Source organism: Panthera onca, chromosome A3, assembly GCF_046562875.1.
Source record: "Panthera onca isolate mPanOnc1 chromosome A3, mPanOnc1 haplotype 2, whole genome shotgun sequence".
Classification (NCBI taxonomy): domain Eukaryota; kingdom Metazoa; phylum Chordata; class Mammalia; order Carnivora; family Felidae; genus Panthera; species Panthera onca.
The window spans coordinates 138,624,450-138,649,569 of record NC_138341.1 but is presented as its reverse complement, the minus strand read 5'-3'; the positions used below and the strand labels follow the sequence as shown (position 1 = coordinate 138,649,569).

The following is a 25,120-nucleotide window of genomic DNA, read 5'->3' as shown; positions in this document are numbered from 1 at the left end:
GGGCTGTCTGGTAAGTCCTGCTCCTGCCCAGCCAGGGTCACCCAGTCAGTGCTGTGACAGCAGCAGAGAGCTTGGGGCCTGTGGAGGAGGCTGGGGCATCCAGCAGGAGGCTGAAGGAAAGGCCATCTCTGCCACAGTGCTGCCACCAGGGGGCCACCCAGGGAGTGCCAGGGGGCACCTCAGGGACCCAGGTGGCCTCCCACCCATCCCACACTCCTGGATCCTGGAGGAGACCTTCCGGAGCCCCCGCTCCCCACCCCACCGCCTGGGCCCAGGGAACGTCCGCGGGGGGCGTGGGGGGGGCGAGGCGACAAGGAGCACAGACAGGTGGCGCCCGGCCTTCTCCCCCTCACCTCTGCCCGGCCCCGCTGGGATCCCGCGCAGTCAGAAACTGAGGAAACTGCGGGACTCCGGCTGGACTCTGGGCGGGAGGGCCTCGTCCACCCGGCTCCAGCCCAGGGACACCGAGCTGGGCGGTCCCCGTGGAAGCCGGATCCTGGCGCTGGGCCCCGAGTCCGGGTGCAGAGACGGGGCCCCACCACGGCGTGAGCGGCAGCGGACTCGGGCTCTCGGACTCCTCCGCAGGGCCCCAAACGGACGCCAGGCCGGCCTCGGTGCGAGCCGGGCTGGCGACGACGGAGGGGTGGGGGTCCGCGAGTCCCCCCCCCCCCACCCCCGCCCAGAACAAATTTGGGGACGTCCCCGCGTCCCAGCTGGCCCGGCGCCCCCACCGAGCACCGGCCGGTTCCCGCCGCCCGCTTCAGCGGGGACTGGGCTCCGGGTGCCCCGCGTCCCTGTCCGGGACAGGCGACGGGGCCTGCTCCGGTCACGTGGCGCGGCGGCCGCAGCCCCAGCGCTGACCCCGCGGGAAGGGAGGAGAGAGGAGGGGAGAGGAGGGAGGGGAGGGGAGGGGAGAGGAGGGAAGGAGGGGAGGAGAGGGAAGGAGGGGAGGGGCGGCGGGCGCCGGGATTCCCTGCGGGACCGCGCGGCCCCGGGCTCCCAGTCTCCAGCCCGCCTGTCGCCCGCCCGCCGAGACCACCGCGCCCTCCGCTCCTCGCCCCCAGCCCGTGAGCGCCCCACCGGGCCCGGCGCCCTCTCCCAGCGCGGCGCCCCCGCCCCCCCGCCCCCCCCCCCCGACCGCGGGCCCTGGCGAGCGCACCCCGGGAAGCTCGGAGGCCCGGCCGTGGAGGAGGTGAGCTCGGCGTTCGGGCTGCGCCGGGGCCGCCGGGGGCCACCCGCGCCCCGCCGTGCTGACCCCGCGGCCCGCTGCGGAGCGGGGACGCGGGCGCCGAGGCGGCGCACAGCGCCCGGGAACTCGACGCCGGCGCCCCCTCCCCGCGGGTCCGGGCCGCGTCGGGGAAGATGTACCAGAGCCTGGCGCTGGCCCCGAGCCCCAGCCAGGCCGCCTACGCCGACTCGGGCGCCTTTCTGCACGCGCCGGGCGCCGGCTCCCCGGTGTTCGTGCCGCCCGCGCGCGTCCCCTCCATGCTGCCCTACCTGCCGGCGTGCGAGCCGGGCCCCCAGGCCCCCGGGCTAGGCGCGCACCCCGGCTGGGCGCAGGCGGCGGCCGCAGACTCCTCAGCCTTCGGCGCCGGCGGCCCGCACCCGCCGGCCGCCCAGCCGCCCGGAGCCACCGCCTGCCCCTTTCCGCACGGCCCCCCCGGGCCCGGCAGTGGGGGCGGCGCGGGGACCCGCGACGGCGGCGCCTACCAGGGCGCGCTGCTGGCGCGCGAGCAGTACCCGGCCCCGCTGGGGCGGCCGGTGGGCGCGTCCTACCCCGCCGCCTACCCCGCCTACGTGAGCACCGAGGTGGCTCCGTCCTGGGCCTCCGGACCCTTCGAAGGCAGCGTCCTGCACGGCCTCCAGGGCCGCCCGGCTGGCCTCCCGAGCCGCAGAGCCACCTTCGGTGAGTGTGACCCTGGGGTGCTGGGTGCTGGGCCTACCGGGGTGCAGTCCTGCACCCGGCCAAGGCTCCCGCGCCACCCCCCTCACCCCCGCCAGGCCCAGAACTGCGGGACAAGTACACGCGGGCAGAATACAGCATCTGCCACAATGTCACCCCCCCTGAGACCAAAACTGCCGTCCTGGGCTTCCTTTCTCCTGAACCCAACCCCCTGGGTCTCACCAGTTGAGCTCACCTCATACGCTCTTATGAGAAGTTTCTAAGCGGTTTTTATAAAATTCAGAATACGATTTATTTCAGTAAGCGGCCACACTCTGCTCCTTCTAGAATGTTTACATATTCTAATTTGAGACCTGGCTTCAGTGGCTCACCGCCCGCCCCCGGGGTGCCAATTTGGATAATCGGATTCCAGGCCCCTCAGGCGCATTTGCTCCGGGGGAGGGGGGGGGGGAACGCCTGTGTTCGCCGCAGGCGGGAAGCCCCTGGGCCGCCCTACTTCATGGGTGCAGCCTCGCAGGCCCACCCCCAAGCCGCCTCCGCCCCGACTGCCTCCATGGCGCAGGAAGCGGGTCCCCTCCGCCGTCACCCAGGGCAGCTCCCGCAGGACTGACCCCCACCCGGCCCCCACAGGGCACCCGGTGCCGCCGGGGAGGGAGCCGGGGACCTCTCCCTTCTGCCCTGCGGGCCCCTGAGCGGTGGCACAGGCCCAGCTGTGTTCCACGGTGGTCGCCACCCGAGCAAAGCCGACAGGAAAGGCAGGGGCTGCAGGCTCTGTGGGATGGCACCATCTACTCAGCCCGGCCCTCCTAACGTCCCGTTTTGCAGAGGCCGAGGCCCTGGGGCCACCTCCCTCCGCCGGTGCTGACCACTCCGCCTCCCCAGGGGATCAAAATTACACCTCGGTTCTAAGGGGAACCATTCTGTTGCCGCCCGGGGGTCTGACTGACTGACCTTCCCCCACCCTGCAAGGCAACCCTAACCAGCTTCTCTTTTAATCTGGCACAAACTTTATAATATGTAAAGTTAAGCTTTAAAGTGAAATTAGACAAAATAAATGTTAAAATAAAATGAAAGCCAGGGGCACACGCAGCGGGAAGACGCAGCAGACGCTGGGCCCCGGGGAAGGGCAGTGCCTCGGCCCGCGACCAGCTGCCTGTCCCCCCAGTGCCGGACTTCCTGGAAGAGCTCCCTGGCGAGGGTCGCGAGTGTGTCAACTGCGGGGCCCTCTCCACGCCGTTGTGGCGCCGTGACGGCACCGGCCACTACCTGTGCAACGCCTGCGGCCTCTACCACAAGATGAACGGAGTCAACAGGCCGCTCGTGCGCCCACAGAAGCGCCTGGTGAGTGCCGCCTGCAGGGGGCCCAAGCTGAGTCCCCAGAGAGGCTGGGTGCCCCAGCAGGGCCCTGGGAGCGCTGTCTGCTGTCCATCCGGGAGCCGCCTGGAGGCCCAGGCCCCGCCACAGGCCCTGCCCTGCGCGCCTCCACAGAAGGGCTGGGCTCACGGAGCCCAAGGCGGTGCTGCCCTGGGTCTGTGGGCCTCCCCGGAAGAAGGGCCACCCGGTGACTCTGCCCGGGACCCGGGGCACAGGATGGCTGTGGACCCAAGCGGCCTCCTGGGGCTCAGCCCTGCGGCTCCGAGGGTGGCAGGGGGCGCAAGGTGACATGGCCCGGGCGTGGGGTTTGGAGGGAAAGGTGGCCTCTGGGTGGTGGCTTTGTGGCAGGGGGTTGAAATCCAATGCAGGAGGGGTCCTGGGGACCCCTGCTCTTGGGGAGCACTTTCTCCCCGATACCAGGGGGCTGGAGCTGAGACCGGGTCTGCGGTGGTTCCATGCGCGAAACTTGTTTTCACTTTTGGTTTCTCCTGGCGTGTGGCTGGATGTTGAGCGGAGAGGACCGGGGACTCACTTTTGCCCCCAGCCGGGCAGAGTCCCCGGAGGCTGTGTGAAGGTTTCCAGGCACTGGTTCTCTGCCGTCTCACCGGCAAACTCGGAGGTTCGAGTAATTCTGCGCGTGGCAGGGCCCGCCTTTGCAAGCTGTCTAAAGTTAGTGAGGCCACAGTGACTCCTGAGTCCTGGGTCCGGGCATGGCTGTTTCTGGGGATGCCAGGCCTTCTGCTCTAATGCTGGTGTGAGCCCTGTCATGGCCGGTCAGCCGGCTCTGGCCGGTTCTGGTGCATCGGAGGGTGGGTGGGGGGCTCGTCCCTGGCGGCTGCTGCAGGTGGCCCGGCCTGCCTGCCCGCCGCGGTGGCTGTTCTGGGCTGCCTGGTGCTCAGTCGCTGGCCCTTTTCGGGAAACCCAGACCTGGGCTGTGGAGGCGCCCGACCGATCCAGGCTCCAGACCGGGCAGGCAGGAGGCAGCACTGACCCAGGCAGTTTGGGGAAGCCACTGTTTTTCTCTCCCTGTTCTAGCCTGGAGTTTGGGGTCCGCGGGTCCCCTAATTCCCCTCCACCCACACTGTGCCTCCTGGAAGGGGGGGGACACCTCAGAATCCATATCACCTCCTCACTTATATTTCTGCCCCTGTGATCATGCCCACTCCCCCCCCACACACACACACACATGCACGGCACTGGCTTGGCACCTGGTGTGGCCCTCACAGATGGGGAAACAGGCTAAAGCAGAGGTGTCCTGGGGGACTGACCCCCCCCCCCAACTCCCAGGGAGCAGGCCGGCTGCTCCTCTGCTCCCTCCCTTCTCCCCCAGGGGGTGGGGATGGGAACACTGGTAAACAGGAAGAGAAGGTTCGGATCCTCCCGTCTCTGCCCCCCACCCCTCACAGGGCTCACCTCCCAGCAGAAAATTCCTGATGTGGGGGTAAGCAGGCAGGGGCCATGAGGCATTGAGGCATTCACCTTCACAGCAGCCCTGTGATGACCCCAGGGCTCAAGGCGCTCAGAGAGTGGCTTCCCCCAGCAGCCCCGCGCAGCAGGGGCTGGGTTCCGAGGACTGTCTGCCTCGGGCTCCCGTGTGCCCCGCCCCCGCTGGTGATGCACCTGTCTTGGGTCTTCGGCCGAGGCCCCTACACACACTGTCCCCCTGCTGCGTTGGAAAGATTACTTTAGGTGGGGTGCTTGGACAGGCCTTAGCCCATTCTGTGGACTGGTGCGGCCTCCGCGTCCTGGTCCGGGGCACAAGGGATGATTAGCTTTAAGGACGCTTTGTAGGGTGGAGAATGCCCTCAACTTACCCCCCACCCCTCCGAGGCGGCCGGCCTCAGAGGGTGGTCAGCTGGTCATCCCTGCGTCCAGGCCCATGCAGATCTGAATGCGGGACGAGCCTAGGAAGGGGGGACGGTGTTCCTAGAGGGGTCGTACTCCCCTCTCCTCCGAGCTGGCTCCTCATGGATGGTTTTCCTCTGATTTGTCTCTGGGCTCCTGCCTGGCACTCAGGGAGGGTGACCCGGGTGGCGGGGCCGGGCTCGTGTGGAAACTCAGAGATTCTCGGAGAGTGCTGGGACCAGAGCCCAGGCCCCAAGGCAGCCGTGGCGGGGCTGGGCCAGTCACCCCAGACTTGTCCCTGCTCGTGCCTCACTCTCCCTCATGGGTGGCCAGCACCGATGCCCCCGGAGAGAATTGTCCTAACCTTCTTTCAAATGATTACAGAAGCTCTAGAAACTTGTCACCAACAACACAGGAATGTGACAATAACAAGTGTGCGTCCACCACCCCCTAGGCCTCGCCCCCAGTCCCAAAGGAGTTCATATCTTTTCTGCCCTTTGCATCCTGGGTGCCTCCTTAGTCACAGGCACGAACCTCTTACCTGAGGCTTCTGTCAGTGTGGGCGAGCGAGTGGGGAGAGTTGAGGTGGCCCCACAGACCCCTGCGTGCCTGCTTGTGTGGCCAGGTGCTCAGAGCCCTCCCCCCCCCCAGCCCCACCCCAGCCCAACGTCAGAGCCCTGCGGCCAAGGCCAGAGGGCCCCCGGCGCCACCTCCAGGAAGGGGCCCCGCATCCTTCCAGGAGCAAATCTGGACCTTGACTGAGGACCCCGGGTTTTCCTTCCTGCACAGTCCGCCTCACGGGCTCGTCCCTGGCACGGTCTGCCCTTGGCCAGCAAGGGACACACGCTTTATCAGGTTAAGCGTCGACCGTGTCCTTTTCCGAGAGCGGGATGAGGGGACCCGCTTGAAATGGGGCCATCCCCCCTCCCCCCGCTGTACCTCTTGTTGTGAGTTTCGAGCTGAGCTGCGTCTCTTACTTTGAAAAGTGGTTTTCGCTGTGTGAGCTGGCCTCACCCCTCCCAGCCGAGGAGCAGCAGCGGCCCCTCTCCCTGCTCCCCGCTCCGGCTCTCAGCCCGCCCTGGCTGGGCTGCCCAGCGTCCTGATTTCTTCACTTGAATCAGACGCGTGCGGAGCCTGGAGCTGCTGCAGCCAGCAGGCTTTGAAGTTTAACTTCTTTTGAAAAGAACAGACCAAAGAAGAAAACAAAATACAGCGGCGGGGGGGGGGGGGGGGAGGCCTGGCAGCGAGGGGGCCCCGAGAGTGGCCAGGCCTGGCCGCTTGTGCAGGCAGCGAGGAAGGACAGAGGCTCGGGCGTCTGTCGGGGTAGGGACGGCACCGGGGATGTGTCCCCGCAGTGCACGGGGCTCAGGGGGGCGGTTCCGTCCACCCCGATGCCTCCGGCCCAGCAGCATCTCTGAGCCTCGGTGCCCCATCTGGAGCACACAGCCCGATGAGGGGAGAGGAAAATACAAACGAACAAACTTTTTAAATTTTTTTCCAGGTCCTTTCTTCCCCTCTTTTTACTAATTTTAATTTATGTTCACTAGGAAAGAATTCACTGCTTGATCCAGGCTCCAGATTTTTCCCTTGCACTCCCAGGGTACAGGGAGACGGCTCTTGGACTTCTGGGCTGTTTTCTACACACACACACACACACACACACACACACACACACACACACGGGGCATCGATTCCTCCTGTGGTTGTTTCCACACCTGTCGGGGGGGGGGGGGCACGGCTGTGGGGCGGAACCGAGGCTTCTCTTCTCGCAAGACGACGCACAGGCGACCGTGAGGACGTTTGTGGGAGGTGCAGGCGAGCTCTGTGTGTGTGTACTCGTGAGTGCTGCTGAAACCAGCACTGACGTTCAAGGCCCCGCATTGGCACCTTTGTGCCCTGGCCTGAGTGTTTCCGTAGGAAGGATTCAGCATGAGGAGGCATGATGGCCCAAGGGGAGGGGTTCGGACTCCTACTTTTCAATGATGGTGCAACTTTTCTGGGAGGTGTGACGGCAGTATGAGCTCTAAGGGAGCAGCTGGATGGGGAGAGCGGAGGTGCAGGAAGCGGGGACCTCGGTGCAGCCCGAAGGGGTAGGTCAGGGTCACATACAAGACAGTCAAATGTGAATTTCGGATAAACAGCAACTAGCATCTTAGTGTGAGTATGTCCCAAATACTGCACGGAGGCACACTTCTGCGAAATATTGTTGCACATCCGAAGTTCGCATCTAGCTGGCATCCTGGTGTGTGTAGTTTTTGTTTGTTTTTTGCTACATATGGCAGCCTGGGGAAGGTCCTAAGGCCCCCTGCCATGCCAGGAAGGTGGGTGGACTGGCGGGGGTGGGCCGCAGGAGGGCGCCCCCTTGTGCGTAGCTCCTGGCACCGAGAGGCAGATGGGAGACAGGGCCGGGGCAGGGAGAGGAAACTCAAATCGTGTCCAGTAAGAGCAGCTGCCTTCCAGACAGAGTCAGGATGTGGCCTCGGCTTCCCGGGGAGAGACTCGGGCGGACCCTGGTTGACTCCGGGTCCAGTGCTCCTGTCTCCGAGCGTCACCGTCTGGCCGGGAGGTGGAGCAGCAGGGCCCCGGCCCCCGGCTCACACCAGCCTCCCCCATGCACAGTCCTCGTCCCGCCGCGCTGGCCTCTGCTGCAGCAACTGCCACACGACCAACACCACGCTGTGGCGGCGCAACGCGGACGGCGAACCGGTGTGCAACGCCTGCGGTCTGTACATGAAGCTGCACGGGGTGAGCAGACGGGGTGGGCGGGGGGAGGACGGGGGGCGGGGCCTGGGTGAGTGAACGGGGCGGGGCGGGTCATGGGTGGGGCCCGGGCCCGGGTGAGGACTGGGGGGCGGGGCCGGGGTGACTGGAGGGGGCACGGGTGGGGCAGGGGCGGGGCCACGTGGGGGCGGGGTGAGGACTGGAAGGGGCGGGGCGGGGTGAGTGGAGGGGGGAAAGGGGGGAAAGGGGAAGGAGGGCCATGGGTGGGGCAGGGGCCCGGGTGAGGACTGGGTGGGGCGGGGGAGTTGGGGGCCCCGAGTTGGGGGCGGGGCATGGGGGCGTGGCGAGTGGACGGGAGGGGGGAGGCAGGGGCGGGGCTGCCCTCTTCGGGTCACGTGAGACACGGGGCCCTGGGGAGGCAGGTGGCAGAGCGGGGCTGAGCGTGTTTCCCGTGTGGCCCCCACTGAGGACGCGCTCCAGGCCTATGCTGTTACCGTTAGGCCCTTTTCACAGATGGGCCTACTGAGGCTCAGCATCAGTGAGGCAGGTCTGCAGCCATTCAACCTGAGACAGGGGCTAGGCCCCCTGGTGTGGCCTCTGTGCGCGCCTAGAGCCCTCCTGGCCCCTACAGCTCTGGGGGGTTGGGCCTGGACTGGCTCTTGCCCGCTTTGCCGGGAGGAAGTCCCCAAGCCCAGGGCCAGCAGCTCACCAAGGGCTCTGACGACTCGGTCACCTCCCAGAGTGACTAGCTCTGCAGGACTGACATCAGGGCATGTGGCCATTCAAGAGGCCCAAGGGTGAGAAGAGACAGGACCAGTCACCCTCCCCTGCCTGCCCCTGCCAGGTGCCTCGGCCCCTGGCGATGAAGAAGGAAAGCATCCAGACGCGGAAACGCAAGCCCAAGAACGCTGCGAAGACCAAGGGCTCTTCAGGTGTGAGGGACCGGGGCCCATCGGGATGCCAGGAAGAGGCCAGTCCCCAGCCCTCCTGCGGGGTACACGTTCGCCCCTTGGAGTCGCTTGGAGTGTCGCAAATTTCCACCAGTAGAGATTTGCACGTTTAGTTCGAGCATCGCCCTCCCAAAGCACAAGTACCCCTGATTCTGCCCCGGGACCCGTCCGGTCTGGGGAGGGGCCGGGCGGTGCGAGCCTACCCAGCTGAGGGGCAGCAGGGCAGGTCGAGGGTGCCACACCCAGTGCCTCTGACCCATTAAGTGACCAGTACAGCTGGATGTGCCCCCCCTTCCAGGATGCAGCACAGGGAACCCCGCGGCCTCCCCGCCCGCTGTCCCGGACACTGAGAGCTCAGCAGCTACATTGAAACCCAAATCCAACCTGGCATCCCCTTCGTGCCCTGGGTCCAGCGTCACCTCCCAGGTAAGTCAGGTGGGGTGGAACCGGGGACCCAGGGCTGGCTCCCGGGCACCTCCTCAGGGAACCCTGACTCGCCCACCAGGTCAGACCCCCATCAGCGCCCCCAAGGGCCTCTCCCAGGAAGGAGCTCAGGGCTGGGCACTCAGTTGGCCATTGGTTCCAGCAGCACACCTGTGGCACGCTCCAGGCTGAACGCCCTCATGTGTTGTCCTGTCCGTCACATGGGGCCTCCTGCCCTCTTCCAGGGTCTGAGAAGGCCTCTTACGGCAAACGTCCCGGTCCCGAGGGCTCCCTACGCCAAGCGAGGCCTACTGGCCATTCCTGCATTCTCGTGCTTCCCCTGTTCCCCCTGCAGGCCTCTGGCCAGGTGAACGACCCCCTGGCTCCCAGCCACTTGGAGTTCAAGTTCGAGCCCGAGGACTTTGCCTTCTCCTCTGCAGCCCTGGGCCCCCAGGCTGGCCTCGGCGGGACCCTGTGCCAGGAGGCCTGGTGTGCACTGGCCTTGGCCTAGGGCCTCGGGCGTCCATCGGACCCGCCTCGCTGCCTGCCTGGCTCCAGCACAGCAGAGGGAGACCATCAGGTCCATCCACCAGAAGACGAGCCAGCGGGACCTTGAGGCGCTGGGCATCCCTCAACACGGTGGCGGGGAGGTCTTCTGTACAGACAGCGGTCAGGCCCCGGAGAGGGGGAGAGGCTAATGAGAAGGCCTTGAGCTCCCCCTGCAGACAGAAGGGGACTCCCCCAAAGGCTGTGTGACACTGGGCCACTCCAGTGGGCTGACCTGGAGGGCCCACTACCAACAGTTCTCTTGTCCACATCTGCCATCGCCGTGTTGACACATTGTGGCAGCTGGAAAAAAACAAACAACAACAAAAAAGCCACCTGTTGTAAAACCAGGATCACAAATGAAAGGGCCGAGGTCAAGCAGGCAACGTGATTGAGGGGAGCCGCCCGACATGGGACCTCCTCAGGCTCGGGATCTGTTCCTTTTCTCGCATTTGATGGATAAAGACACGGCACAGAGAACTTTCCCTCCCTGTGAGTGAAGGGCTGCTAGGGACAGATGTGCAGGTTGTGCACTGTGCCAGGATGCCACCCCAAGGGCAAGCCATTCACACCAGCGTCGTCGTCTACTTGTGTATTTATTTGGATGATTTCCCCAGAGGGGGCAGTAAAGGGCCTCATTCTGACTGAATCTGTGTATCGTGACTGATTCTGACAGAGTGAAGGACCTGGGGTCCCGTGCTGACCCCACAGGCACTGTCAGTGCTGGTGGTAGAGTGACCGCATGTCCTGGCCTACCTCGGATCATCCCAGCTGGCTTGTCCCAGAGAAATTCTTACTAACCCCCCTTGCGGAAGCCCTCCCCCCATGCTGGGGTGACCCCTTAGTTGGTCAAACCGGCTAGAAGGAGCTGTGCCCAAGGAACCGAATGACGAGCAGCCACCGGGGTCGGGGAGACAATAAGGCATGGAGGGGAGCGGGGCGCGCCTTGCCAGGGGCCTTGGCCTCGTTTCCGCTCAGTTGCCGCCTTTCGCCAGCAAACATCCGAGACAGCAGGAGCAGCTGCCAGCCGCCGAGCCTCCTGGCTGAGGCTCGCCTTTCGTGTTTAAACACCGTGGTCCCTGGCGTTAGTTTCCAGAACGCGTCCTCCTGAGGCTGTACCTCCAGTTCGAGCAGCACAATTTACACGTGACATTGTCTTGTTTTTTTTTGTTTTGTTTTTTTTTTAAAGACAAACGATGCCATGAGTAAAAAATGTAAAATAAAGGTGTCGATTTTGCATTTCTTTTGCTGACGCCTGTGGGATTTCGCAGCCCGGTCCCTGCCCGCCGGGTCAGCAGCGGGTCCGGTGCTCACTCAGGCCGCCTCTCCTTGCGGACACTTGTCTCCATGTGTTGGTCTGCTGGACCTTGCTGACCACGCCGGGTCGACCAGGAGACCCTCAAACACAGAGTGCCTTTGAGGTCGCCCACCGGCACGGGAGAGGGACGCTGGGCCGGCCCGGGGGCCCACACGTGGAGAAGCCATCCCTGCGCGGTCAGGAGGACCCGGGTCTGAGGCCCTGTCCTGCCACGTGCTGCTGCTCTGGGCTGCAGTCAGGGCACGGGGAACGCGCTGAGGTTCAGGGCACTGGTCCCCATGTGCCCCTGTGTCCGCATGTAGGCCTGGCGCTTCTGACTGGGGTGTGGCAGGCGAGCCAGGTGCTGCTGCCTCTCACCGTGTGGCACCTGCAGGCGGGGTGCCTGTGCGCGGACGTGCCTGGCGGAGGGGGCTCAGCCCGGACAGGACGCCCCTGTCGCGGGGGGGAGACCCCGCTGCCATCCCGTCTCCGTGCCCACAGGCCTCGGGCTCCCCTTCCCGGGAGGCTACTCACAGGAGAGCAGGTGAGGAGCCGCCCAGTTGGGCAGGGCGGTGCCCCCTTCCCGCCTCCCCACCTCCGACCAGGCGTCGGGTCCCGAGCGAGAGGCCCTCACCGTTATTTTGGAAGAACCAAGCGGCAACTCCCTGCTCGGCCTTCCCAGCCCAAGCAGCTGCGCGGGGGGCAACGTCCATCCTCCGGGGCCATTGGGGGCTGGGGAGGGGGGGGTGGCGCCCAGGCTCCAGGTGAGGGAGCAGAGGCCCCGGAGGGCAGGAGAGGCGGGAGGCCACCCGGCACCCTCGAGGACCTCCTCTGGGCTTGCGTTGCACTCCGCCCTGTCCCCCTGCGAGGGGGCTGGTGCGGGTCCCCTCTTCTCCGATGGGGGAGACCAGGGCTCCGAGCGGTGGCACAAGGCACCTGGCCACCGAGGGGCCCACGTGGGGGCCTGGGCTTGGAGGGACAGCATGGCATCCTCTCACCCAGCGGTGCTACCACTTGGGAACCCAGTGGCTTTTGTCGGAGCCTCGGTCTCCCCATCTGCAGGGGGAGGGTGCCATGTGCCTGTGGCCAAGTGATGCACACACGTGCGCAGCTGGTCCGGGCCTGGGGGTCCCCGTATCCAGGAGCGGCGTTCTGCACTCTCCAACCCAAGGAGGCTTCCTGGAGGGGTCCACAGTAGGACAGGTAGGGTCCTCACAAAGAGGAGGGGGAATGGATGTCCGGCCCACCGGCTCCCTGCCCATGAACAGGGATCCTGACAGGAAGGGGGGGTTGACGACGAGGGAAGGAAGAAGCCATCTCTTCCGTTTTTTTCATTGTTGGATGTGTCGTGCCCAGGACGAGGGAGGCTGAGCGCCCTACCTCTGGGCATGAGCGTTGCTGCTAATTTAAGCCTTTCCCCCCAGTGCCCCTTCGGGGCCGGAAGCTTCGGGACCCGGAGCCTCCATATGGCCGCCAATACCCCCTTCCTGTGGTGCTTCCTCCTGCCAGCCCACCCTCGGCTCTGCCTGGCTGGCCGGAAACCACCGGATGGGCCGGGGAGGCTGGCGGGCGTGGGCAGCCGGCCGCTCATCAGAGCCGCCGGACAGAAGGAAAGGCCGCTCCGTCCGTGCTGCCTGACCGTGCACTCGATTCCTGTCACCTTCCCAGCTGGAGCCGCCCCAGAGCCGGCAGGAGGGGACCCAACCCTGCGGCTGTCCCGTCCGTTGAGCCCCCGCTGGGGTCCGTCCGGGTGCCTTGATGCGGGCAGAGCTGAGGACACAGAGGAAGGGGTGACGCCCGGAGTCCCCTCAGCTGGGGTCCCCCCCCCCCCCCCACACACACACACGCACTTGAAGCCCAACGCTTCACTCCAGGGCGTGCCAAGGACGGGGTCGCGGGGCTCCTCAGAGGGGACCCCGCCCGCACGTCCTCTCGGACGAACCCAGGGTGGGCGACACCCGGGGGCAGCTGCTTCCCCGCTTCTCCGAACGCCACTGCGTTTAGCCGAGAGTGTGTCCCGAGCCCACGCCAGGGTGCACGTGCGTCCCCTCGGGCCCTTGTGCTGCGGCCCCACTTGGTGCCTCCGCGCCCGCCCCAGCTGACCCCCTGCAGCCCAGGTCTCCCCCCCCACAGCCCTGCAGACCTGCGGGGAAAATGGAACGAGCTCCTTAAGAAGGGAAAAGGGTTCTTTGGGGCGAGCCATGCAGGGTACCAGCTTTTTATTTGACCAAATAAGGCCGTTTCTTAGAAAAGAACAGTTACTGCTGTCACCGTCATCAAAAACAGGCCATTCTGCCACCAAACACAGCCGGCCGCTGTCTCTGGGAAAGGGACCACGCCTTTGTAACTTCTCACTGCTTTCCTTCACCACGAACCGTGGACAGCTAGTGGCGGCCCAGGGGCTGCCCTCCTCCAGGCCGCGTGGACAGGCACTCAGGGAGAGGACGACGAGGCCGGGGTCCCAGCCCCCAGGGGGACCCCCATTCGGCCGACGGAGGCCAGAGAGGCCAGGTGCCCCCTGAGGCCGCGAGGCTGCGGGCGCCGGGGGGGGGGGGTCCCCGTCCTTCCTCCCACAGGCGCTGCGGCAGCCGCTGAACGGGCCCCAAAGGGGAGGGGGCTGGCTGAGCCCCACAGCCCGGCTGGAGCCGGGGTGGGGGCGGCCGGCCCTAGACGACCACTCGGAGGCCGTGGCAGGCAGCCCCCCCACCCCCAATGCCCTGTGACGCACGCCAAGATGTTGACACCGACGGCTCCAGCCGCCTTATTTATTATCTGATAAAGGGCTCTCGGCACCGCCGGTGGACGGCGTCTGGCCAGGCTGGGGCCTGGGGGAGGGAGGCGGGTGGGTGGGAGGACAGGAGGCCAGAGCAGGGCCTCCACACTGGACTCCGGGGCAGGACACCCCGAGGAATCTGGACTTCTCCTTCGCTGGCCAACGGCCTTCCTCCACCGCCACCATCGAGGCGGCCGGCCAAGGAGGAGCTCCGCTCCTGCAGGAGGGACCCGGGCCTCCCTGCGTGGGAGCCGCACCCCGCACAACCTGCGCCCCTCTGCTGCCAGCCGCTGCTCCCCACGGTGTCTGCAGAATCCCCGGCGGCCGGGGTCCTCCTCACCATCGGCCCCTCCCATCCAGCTGCCCACCCTCCTCCACCCCTCCTCGCGGCCCAGAGCTCAGATTTCCCGTGATGCAAATCTGGGCCGGTTTCTTCTTTGTTTCCAAACACCCTGGCCCAGGTAACACCCCAGCAACCGCGCAGTTGGCCAGAACCCTGACCACCCCGTGACCTGAGGGCTCCCCTTTCCCACACCTGCGTCCTCTCTTGGGTATGGGGGACACTTGCCAGCATCCAGGCTCGCCACGCCTCTGGGCCTTTGCACATGCTTTCCCCTCTGTGCACTGAACAGATGGCGCCTCCTCCACGAAGCCTTTCTCGGGCAGTGCTAGGAGGTCTCTCTGAGCACAGCCGTCCCACCGCCGGGGGCAGGAGGGAGACACCCTGTATGCCCGAGAAGAGGGGTGGGTTACACGACAGAGAGATTGTGTAGAGACAGACTTAAAGATCAGAGCTCCTGAGAATATTTAACAATTACAGCTCGCTCTAAACGTGTTCCCCTGAGCCTTGTCCGAGGCTTTTATGAGCGGGAGGGGACAACAAAGTACTGAGCCCAGGGCCTGGCCAACACTCAGCGGTGGTGGAATATCAGTGCATGAGTGGACCCTGTGCCCCTGCTGGCGTCTGGGGGGCAGGCTGGCCAGGCCCTCCCGGGACCGCCTGCCCCCGGAAGCCCGTCCTTCCACCCACCATGGGGATGGTCGGCCTCCGTCTTTCCTCAGTCACCCCACAGCTCTCAGTCCTTCTGAGGACAGTCGAAGACGGGGACAAGAGGGGTAAGGTGGGGTCCCCGGAAAGGCAGATGCGAGGTGAGGGGTCCTGGGTGAGGCGGGATCCCCAGAAGCACACTCCCAGAGGGGGACTTGCGTGGGGGTGATCCATGCAGGCCCTGCTCCCATGTACCTGGAAGGGGGCGGGGAGAACAGCACCCAGCCAGCCCCAGCCCAACCCGTGTGGACAGCAACCCCTGTCCTCCACCAGTACAGCCCTGTGCACACAGGGAAAGGGCTCCAGGAACCCCAGTTAGGAACCCCAGTTAGAGCACGCACTGCTGTCCCGCCCTGAAAAGCCAGGGCCAGTTCTGACAGCTGGGCCCCAGGGCCTGGCCAGGGTCAGGGGGTGGGGGGGTGCTGGGTGGGGCTGATTCCCACACCCGGACCACCAAGGGTGGGAATGGAGGGCCAGGCCAGGGGCCTTCAGAGCCAGGCACGTTCCGGTCGACCACAAGGTGGGGCAGGCCTCTCCCCAGGAAGGCTTGGGGGCTGGCGGGGCGAGTCGAGGGATTCTGGTTCCCGGGGGGGTGGCGCACGAGGGCTTCCCGTCTGACCTCCAAATTCATCTTTTCTAAGTCGTGTCTCCTTCGTGTGAGATGTGCCAAGTTGTGCAACATAAACATTTTAGAGGTTACACAATTTTCAAACCCTGTTCTGGCGATTCTTTGTTTTTTAATGCGCAGAAGACAGCAGAGCACGGTGGGCAGTGCCCTTGACCTGACCTCTGCCAGGTTCTGGTGGCCAGGAATGGGGCAGGTCTAGTCAGACCCAGAGCAGGCCGTGTGCCTGGACGAGGAGGAGGAAGCCACTGTCTGTGCAGAGTAGGAGGGGCTGAGAGGGGGCGGCAGGGAATGGGGACACAGACACGGGGACAGCACAGAGCACAACTTCGACCCCCTGGCCCTTCACGCCCTTTGGTCTGATAGCCACAGTACCCCCTTTCCCAGTGGTCTGTCCTGGGGCTTGTGTCCCTTCCCACTGTGTGAGGCCTGCCGGACCAGACCCCCAGGCAGGCCCTGGGGGTGACATCGGTGGGGGCAGGGGGGACTCAGGAGTGCCCCAGCCCCTCCAGCCCACACTCAGGGCCTCCCCGCAGAAGACAAGACAGGCAGGTGGCAGGAAAGGACAAAGGATCGCAGCTTCCAGAGCAGAGGCCGCCAGACCACAGGGAGAGAAAGTGAGGAGTTTCTCTGAAGATCTTGAAAGAATTACCAAAAGCCCTTCAAGCCCAGTGGGTCATGACAGCTGATCCTGGGCCAGGACCCAGCCAGATCCCTTCTATGCGAATCTCTTTCCAGCAATTCCAAACTGGGAGGTGGGGGTGGGGGATGCCCAGAGAGTCGGGAGGGACCCCACACCCCCAGCGCCAGCCAGCAGGGAGCCCTGACCCTCACCCTGCAGGGAGAACTCCCAGGTCATCCAAGGGCACCGGCCAGCTTGAGGCTGACAAAGCCTGTCCTTGGGACTTGAGCCACCCAAGAAAACTTGGGGCTTAGGTTCGGATGGTTTGGACACAGTGTCCCCAGGAGAACGGGCAGCGGTCCTCAGCTCGACCGTGGCAGCCGCGAGCCCGTCTCCCACTCTTGGGGGTGAGGGCAGGGGAAGGGAACAAGGAGGTCTGGGCAGCAGCCTGACCCTTTGCGCTGGCCATAATCAGGGATGGGATTTCTTCAGTGGAGCCGGGAAGTCCGTCCCCGACATATGGAACGGGATTAACCGAGATGGATGGCTTTGGGGGCCCCTTCCCTCCGTGACTCTCAAGCGGGTTCCAGGAGGATGGGGGTAGGGAACAGAGCCCCTCTGAGGACCTCGGTGCTCAGCCCGGAGCCCGGTGTTCAGGGAGAGTGCAATGAGTGTTTCCAAAGCCCGTAAACTAAACACAGAAACCCCCAGACCCACGGCCTCCTTAAATCAAGAGCTCCCTGAGCGGGCGTGTGCCGTCCGCCGAGGTGATGGACGACTCCCCCCGCAAAGCTCCGCCGGGGTTTTCTGGGGGAAGATTTAAGACCCTCTAGCCCAGCCCCATTAGCCTTTCAAAGTAAAATAGTAGGTCTGTCCGCTTCCGGCCCGCGCCTCCCCTCGGTCAAGTTCTGAGGGCTTCCTGGCCTCGGCTGCGCAGGGCGACCGCGGGAGTTCACAGCCACTTGCAGATAAACCTCCCTTGTTTATTTTATGAATGAGAGAGGACATTAAATACTCAAGTAAAGTGCATCTACGCACCGGAGGCCAAGAGATACTTAGAGCACCAGCCCTGTGTGGGGGGACCTGGGAGAACACACAGCCAGGCCAGAGGGACGGCCACCAGGGGGTCCCCAAACCCACACCCCAGGGCCCCCGGGGGGAGAACGGGAAGGTCCAGGACATTACGGGGTGGGGGGCTGCAGGTGGAGGGTAAGTGCTCAGCTCTGGGGGGGGTGTGGGCCACGAACAACAGCAGAAACACAAGGCGGCCCCACCGAGGGTCTCGTCAGTCACCAGGCTGGCACAGCTCTGTCCTGGCCGGCCCTGGAGAAGACGAGGAGCCCCTCGCTGGGTCCTCTCTGTGACCCCCCCAAAGAGGCACAGCCCCTGGAGACCCAGGAGGAGGGGGACTGCTGACAGGGCCTCGGGACACCCGGCGCTCTCCACGGCCCCCCCCCATGCCTCTCCACCCCACTCCCACCCCACCACGACTGTGAGGGGCCCCGCTCTCCGCCCCGGCCCTGCTCAGCCGCTCCTGAGACTCGGCTACCCCACCAGCCTTCCCAGGGCCCCCACAAGCGTGCTCGTGACCCCGACAGGGCTCTTCCCCGCTGCCGGTCCCCAGCTCCCAGCTCAGCAGTGGGCACACAGCGGGTGTTCCAGAAGACCAGCCCTGGAGGAGCCGTTACTGGACTTCAGATGGACGCAGGCGCTCCCTCCCCAGGGGCCCAGCGCCCACTCCTGTCCTGCGGGGAGAGGTCTGGGCGCCGCTGGGCCTCCCTTGAGACCCACACGACTCTCACACTCCCACCTCGGCCGAGGCAAGTCTAGGAGAACCCGATCAGGACAGACAATAGGCTCTAAAAATACACCAGGGGCAGGATTTCCCAGGGACATCTGTGAGCTCTGTCCGGCGGGAGTTATAAATACTAAGTAACAGTAATTCAGAGTCACTAGTCATCCGGGGACAGCCACGTCCTTTGTGGGGACAAGGAATGTTTTTCCTGATCCATAATTTATTGCCCTTTACAGTTAAATTCAGCTATAGACCAAAAACAAAGAAAAACGAAAAAAGCAGGGTCTCCCTGGAGCCACTGAGAGCTGGGCCCCTGGGAAGGTCGGGAACAGGGCTGGGCAGTTCCTGGACCATCTCTGTCCTGGGGGGTCCAATGTGCTTAGCTTTTCCCTGCCCACCCTCCTCCTGAGCACCCCTCCCTGTGGGCCACTTGAACGGGCACTGCTTCCAGGGAGCCCACCCGGTGGGTCCCCAGCACCGCTCCATCCTGACTGTGGGGCTCCGGGCCCCCCTCTGTACCAGTTTCAAGCACAAGTCAGATTTGGGGCCTACTGTACACAAAGTCCAGGACTGGGGGCTGCTGACTCCTCCCCCCACACCAAGTATATGGACTGAATTGTGTCCCCACCAAATTCACGCTGAAATCCTAACCCCCCGTATCTCAGAACGTGACCGTATTTGGAAATAGGATTGTTGCAGATTTGCTCAGTTAAGGTGTTGCTCACTATGAGGGGCCCTAGTCCGATGTGGCTGGTGTCCTTGCAGGAGGGGGACATGGGGACACAGGCACACGCACAGGGAGAAACCCATGGGACAGTGGAGGCAGAGGTTCGGTGCTGCTTGTACAAGCCAAGGAGCTCAGGTGCTGCTGGCCACGGTGCCCACCAGGAGCGGCCGAGGAGCTAGGACCCTCCCCCAGAGGGAACTGGCCATGCGGACACCTTGATCTCGGACTTCCAGGCTCCAGAACTGCAAGGAAATGCATTTCTGCTGTTTAAGCCTGGTCTGTGGTACTTTGTCTCGGCGGCCCCAGGACATCGGGCCTCTTCACCCGCCCTTCTCTCCTCCACCCAGGAGAGACCACCTCACCCTGCTGACAGCCACAGAAACCACAGCCCGTACGACCGCATGGGCCCAGATCCTTTTAAAGCAAAGTGCATGGACCTCACGATCACGGCTCCCCTGATTGTCCGGCATGCTGGTGAGGCGGCCAGACCACATCCTCAACCCCGTCCCCCAAAGTGACTGGAAGGCACAAAAGAGACTGGAAGGCAGGTGTTCCACATCTGGGCCGAGGCAGGTCAGCAACTGCCCCAGGACTCTGCTCACTCCGGTCGAGGGGACCTGCGCAGGCAGAGCAGGGTGCCCGGCATCTGAGGGGAGCTGAACCTGACCCCCCTCTCGGGGAGCCGCCCTGTTCACTTCCGTCGGGCCGTCACGGTGACCTGACATGTGCTCGTCACGCACCTGTCCATTTGTTGTGTGTCTGCCTCCTGGGCCGCCCCGTGCAGTCCGGGACGACTATACCTCGGGCCACGCGCGTGAGCCCAGAGTGCAAGTGGCCATAACAGGAAAGGGAAAAGAAACAGGCACAATGCATTTAGTAATATATTCTTCTCTCTCTCTCAAAAATAAACATTAAAAAATTTTTTTCTTAAAAATAATATATTCTAACCACGCGTGTCCAAAATGCTGTCACTTCAGCATGTCAGCAACACAGAAGGTGCTGATGTGACCCCCCGGGACGGCGTGTTTGAGCTGGGCCTCTGCGAACCCCCGTGTCGCACACCCACCGGGCAGCTCAGCTGGGGCCGGACAGCCCTCAGCAGCCACGTGTGACTCGGGGGCCCCAGGCCGCTGGGCACAGGCAGAGACAGCTTCGTGGGGATTCATCCCCAGTTCTCATCCCCAAACCGAGGCAAGGGCACGGTGCTGACACCCAAGTGTATTTGCTACTAAATGGAAGAGTGGCCCAAGCTGGCCTCCAAGCTGTAGTCTGCAGCACTGTGGGAGGGGCGGGGGGGGGAGCGGGAGGCAGGGCAGGGCTTGGGGGTGTGTGGGTGTGGGTGTCCCCGGCCCCAAGGTGCAGGCGGACCGAGCCCTACAGGCAGGAGGCCAGGTGCAGGGGGAGGGAGCCAGCCTGCTCTCCTCCAGCCTGCTGCCCCGAGATACGGGAGCGGAGGGGAGGGGGGGGAGGGGGGGAGAGCCTGGGCCCCCCTCAGCCCTCTCCATGACACCCAGGCCAGCTGGACTCCGGAACCCCAAAGAGGAAGGCTGAGCCAGAATGTGGAGATGAGGCCTTTGCAGACTGAGCCCCCGGGTCCGCGGCGCAGCCCCTGTCAGTGACAGATAGGCTGGGTTTTCCACGCAGCCTCCTGACCGACGCCCCAGGGCAGTCCGGCCACCCAGGCAGGGTAGGGGTCGTGCCAGGCTCCACTGCCAGGCAGAGGTGTCGGCTGATGCCCCCAGACAAGGAAGGGGCCTGGTGGGGAGCCACGGCCAGGAGGAGGGGGGACCTTCCTTCTCCGATGAGAATGCCGTGGGGGACTGCTGGGCTGCACCTTGAGGGCCGGGCCATCGCCCTGGGGCTGCTGGGGCCGGTGAGCGGGGCTCACGTGGGCCCGGGGGGTGGCGAGCACGTGCTGGGGCGCGTCTGCCGGGGCTCCCCGGTCTCCCTCTGGAAGGGCGGTGGCCTCCCCAGGGCGGAGCCCAGCTCCAGGCACCGGGAGGTAGTCTGCGGGTCCTTCGCGCTGCTCCCACCACCCGCACTGGGCAACGCTGGGAGGGCACATGGAGGGTGGACGAGTGCAGACGCTCAGCGCCCGGCGGGACGCACCTGCCCCGTCCCCACGGCTGGTCAACGGCCCCTGCAGGCCGGGGCCCGGCACACCCTTAGCCTCGGGACCAGCAGCTGGACGGCGGGGAGCACACACGGGCCGTGGTCCTCCACACAAGCAGGGGCGAGCCTCAGCGGACGTAACGTCGTCAGCAAGGGACAGGTGCAGGCTGGGTAGGGGCCAGGACCCAGCCCCACCCCCACCCCAGCTCCGCGCGTCCCATCTCTGTGCCTCGACTATCACGGCCCTGCTCATTACTGCAGGGACCGGCAGCCCCCGAGGCTGAGGGCGGAGGGGCCGGACGACGAGCTGGGCCGTGGGCCCGCCACAGGTGGAAACCCCCGGGATGGTCCGCTCCGTGCACACGAGGCCCTCGTCTGACCGCTGCCCCTGGGCTCTTCATTCTGGGGCCACCGCCCGGATGACGCCCCAGAGGGACGGAGTGGAGGGCGGTGGCCAGGGCCGTGTAGCCCATCGGCCTTCCCCGCAGCCCTGCTCCGCACACGAGGGCACGGGAGCCCGGGGCTCGCGGTGACGCGCCCGCGGCCCCCCGCACCCGTGTGCCCCTACCGCCCTCTCCACTCGGCTCCCGGCAAGGCTTGTGAGCACAGCCGGCGTGTGTGTGAGCAGGGTCTCCTGTGTCATTGTCCCCGGGGCGGGGGGGGGATCCCAGGCAGAATCTGGGGGAGATTCCCTGGGGAGGCCTGGCCCCTGCCGGCAGCCCCAAGCCCCCCTTCTAGGCCCCCTCCGGCCTCGCTCTCTGGTTCGTGCGGCCACCGGACGTCCAGCAGGCCTGGCAAGTGGGGCCCGCAGGGAACAGCAGGGCTCTGCCTCGCAGTGACAGAACATTCTCTCTGAATCCCGGGCCGGGCTGGGGCTGGTCACTCCCCTGGGTGATCAGCACCCCGTGTGAGCCCTGGGACCCCGGAAATGGGCGGGGCTGGCTCCTCCCCTCTGCCTTCACCCCACCTGCCCCTGGGTCCACTTGACCCAGGTCCAAGGGGAGACTCAGAGGCCCTCCTCTCAGGGGAAGGAGGGTCGAGGTGCTAAGCTGTGTAGCTCAGGCAGGCCTGGCTGTCCCAGGTCAGAGTGGGCCGGGAGTGGGGGTGCTGAGACCCAGACAGGTCCCAGGGGACACACCACTTGGGAAGCCCCCAGCCCCGAGGCTAAGTCCCTGGCGGGGGCTGAAACACAGTGAAGGAATTCCGCCTTTCCTCCGTTCTCCGTTCGCTCGGAAATACATATTACTTGTCTATTATGCGCTTAGTCCGCCCCCTTTCAGTTCTCTGGATTTCACCTGACATCAGGGTAGCTTCAGGGGGAGCCTCCAGGGGGAGGGTCCTTCCTGGCCACCACCCCCCACCAGCTCCTGGTGGCCCCAGGTGTCCCTGGGGCTGCGGTTTCACCCTGCCCATCTCTGCCTCTGTCTCCCCGTGGCGCCTCCCCTGCGTTGGTCTGCATGGGGACGTGTCCCTATGAGGACACCAGCCGTTGGATCAAGGCCCAGCCTAGTGACCTCATCTTAACTTGACCACATCTGCAAGGACCCTATTCCAAATGAGCCCGCCTTCACATCTGCTGTGGTTAGGACTTCAGTATATCTTTTTTTTTTTTTTTTTTTTTTTTTAACATTTATTTATTTTTGAGACAGAAAGAGACAGAGCATGAACGGGGGAGGGGCAGAGAGAGAGAGGGAGACACAGACTCAGAAGCAGGCTCCAGGCTCTGAGCCGTCAGCCCAGAGCCCGATGCGGGGCTTGACCTCACGGACCGCAAGATCGTGACCTGAGCCGAAGTCGGACGTCCAACCGACTGAGCCACCCAGGCGCCCCAGGACTTCCGTATATCTTTTGGGGGACACAGCTCACCCCACAACAGATGGAGGTTCCACTGAGGTCCGCGAAGGCAGCTGTGAAGACGGCCAGCCCCTCTCACCCTGAAACAGATATTTGAGTGGCAGCAGGGCAGAAAATGTGTGAAGAAGGAAAGGAGAAAAGCAGACAGCAGGTGCAAAGGCCCTGAGACAGGAGCTCTCAGGGAAGGGGGGGGCAAGGAGGTTGGAAGAGGGCACAGAGGGCGAGGGCTCTGTCCGCATCCCCGCTGGGCTCACATAGAACAGGTTATACACCTGTCTCTGTTGTGTTGCCCCCGTAAGTGTGGGGTCTCAGTGTTTCCCTGCAACCCCCACGCACCTGCTCCCTCAGCGTCCACACGGTCCCCTCAGATTCCTGGCCTCTGAGCTGCAGAGATACAGCCGCCAGCGCAGGGGCCCCACGCTGGGCGTCCCCAACACCCCCTGACCAGCCCCCAGCCCCAGCACAGGAGGACACCTAGGAGAACCAGAGCAGGCAGCTCGGAGGCCCGTGGGGCCGGTGGCCGATCGGACATGCGCTCAGGTGTCCTGACGTCCAGGGCCGCCCTGGGCCGCACGCAGACGGAGCACATCCCCGAGGCACGTGGCACGGCACGCCGGGGCCTCGGCTTGGCCTCCGCAGGCCGGAGCTGTGGCGCCAGCCTCGGGCTCCGAGGCCAGGCGGCTGGCGAGGCGCCCGGCGGGGCGCACACCGGCCGGCACAGACCCGGCCCCCGAAGGCCCTGGCCGGCACGGGCACGGACGTCAGCGCCGTGAGTCATCACGAGGGGCCTGCGCCTCGGGGCTCCGAGGGCCCCCAGCCACCCGGCCCCGGGACCCCCGCCGAGCAGCCCGCGCTGGGTAGAGCCCCTGCCTCCAGGCCCGGGGCGGGCCTCCCTCACCCTCTCTTTCTTTAAAGACCAGACCCTTGCTCATGCCTTTGATCTTCCACAAATTGCTGTGGCTTCTGCTCCGCGTCGGCCATGACATTGACAACTGTTTATTAGTTCTAAAATAGCTGAAATTCATGTCAGACATTCCGCATGTTAGAAAAATGTTTATGAAGTGCTATCATCGTTTATGTAACCGTGCGTGTTGGGGAAGCCACATGGGACGGATCGGACCACACAGGCCTCGGGCCTCGGCCCCAGGGCCACACCTCCCCGGGCAAGCGGGCGTCCCACAGTCCGCCCAGCCTTCCGGCCCCGCCCTGCTCAGGGGGCTCTCCCCGCCTCTCGCGGTCAGGGGGCTGCTCCCCGGGCCACGGAGCGACCCGCCAGTGCTGGGTGGGGGCGGTCCTGAAGCTCCAGGGGCTCTCTCCCCGTGTCGCCCAGCAGACGGGCCTCAGCCCCCGTCTTGGGCAGGTGCGCTGTCCTGCGTCCCCTCGGAGTTCGAAGCGCACGCTTATAATCCCACTGGACAGGCCTTTCTTTGGACGTAGGCACCTAGCTTCCTCCCTGGTGATCTGAATGGTGCTGAGGCCGGGTGGGGTGTCCCTCGGGGGGGTGAACTCAAAGCCGGGGGGCAGCGAGCCCGGCAGACAGCACCAGAAAGGCCCCTGGGCTCGCTCCCGCCCCCCAGCCCCCCCCCCCCACCCCCGGGCAGCCGTGGTTTCTGCCCTCCCCGGGTCATCCTCTCCAGCAGGACACAGAGGTGTGAACAGCTACTCGCTGTCATTCCAAATGTGTCACTCGCTGCACGAATGCCAAGTGGGGCGCAGGGGCCGCGACATGCTGCTCCCAAAGGAAGCGGAGGGCACAGCCGGGTGAGTGGCCGCGTGAGGGGGCTCTGTGCGGCGATACGTATGACCGCCGGGAAAGCAGCGGTGTGGACGGATCTTGGGCACATGGCTCTGGCCAGAGGCGGCACACGGATTGCACGGATTCTGCGGGAGACCACGTTCACCTCGCGTGACGGAATGCGGGGTGTCGGCTGCATCTCGGGGCGGGAGGCGTGCAGCCCCCCGGAAAGGGGCCGGAGGGAGCCCACCAGGAGAGGGGGTTCCCCACGTGATCGGGGGTCCCGCGGCTGGATGAGTCGGCCAAAGCTCTTCAAACCAAACGCTTCAGATTAAGGGAATCGCCCAGCAAAAGGCCAGCCGCCGGGTCAGTGCTGGGCCACAGCTGCCACTAGTCAGCAGGGACATCAACACCAGGGGAGAAACTGTGTCTCCATCTGGAGAAAATTACCCGAAGAGTTGAAAACGGAACCTCAGCTGCACACGTCCGAGCCTCACAGCTGCACCCGGCGGGAGCAGTCGGTCGGCGGGTGACAGGCGACGGCTGGGGTCCACGCACACGCTGGGTACAACTCGGCCACGAGAAGGGACGAGGCGCGGACGCCCGCTACCCCACTGATGAGCCTCAAACACGTGACGCTGAGTCAGAAAAGCCAGACACGAAGTCCAAGCGTAGGATCCCGCTGACAGGAGGCATCATCCAGAACCCGCCAATCCAGACACGGAAGCAGAGTGGTGGCCTCCAGGGCAGGGGAGGAAGAGAGGGAGTGA

General features: G+C 65.0%; 1 protein-coding gene across 2 annotated transcripts; it reads left to right on the top strand.

The window, feature by feature from the left end:
• The first annotated feature begins 951 nt into the window (after positions 1-951).
• Positions 952-10,946, top strand: GATA5 (GATA binding protein 5). 2 transcript variants are annotated; one of them, XR_014137506.1, is made up of 6 exons: positions 952-1,906; positions 3,069-3,244; positions 7,742-7,867; positions 8,688-8,837; positions 9,092-9,219; positions 9,572-9,683. XR_014137506.1 is itself a non-coding variant. In XM_081795402.1 (6 exons), exons 1-6 carry the CDS (start codon positions 1,363-1,365, stop codon positions 9,725-9,727), a joined length of 1,218 nt encoding a protein of 405 aa, XP_081651528.1. In that variant the 5' UTR covers positions 952-1,362; the 3' UTR covers positions 9,728-10,946. The 2 variants fall into 2 exon arrangements, 1 of the variants encoding a protein (XP_081651528.1); XM_081795402.1 differs by having other exon boundaries at positions 8,688-8,775; positions 9,572-10,946.
• Positions 10,947-25,120: the final 14,174 nt, after the last annotated feature.

Excerpts from the sequence above, each read along its gene's own strand:
- GATA5 (XM_081795402.1), top strand. The coding sequence starts at position 1,363 with ATGTACCAGAGCCTGGCGCTGGCCCCGAGCCCCAGCCAGGCCGCCTAC. Across the intron at positions 7,868-8,687 it reads TGTACATGAAGCTGCACGGG|GTGCCTCGGCCCCTGGCGAT; the intron begins GTGAGCAGACGG and ends TGCCCCTGCCAG. Across the intron at positions 9,220-9,571 it reads GGTCCAGCGTCACCTCCCAG|GCCTCTGGCCAGGTGAACGA; the intron begins GTAAGTCAGGTG and ends TTCCCCCTGCAG.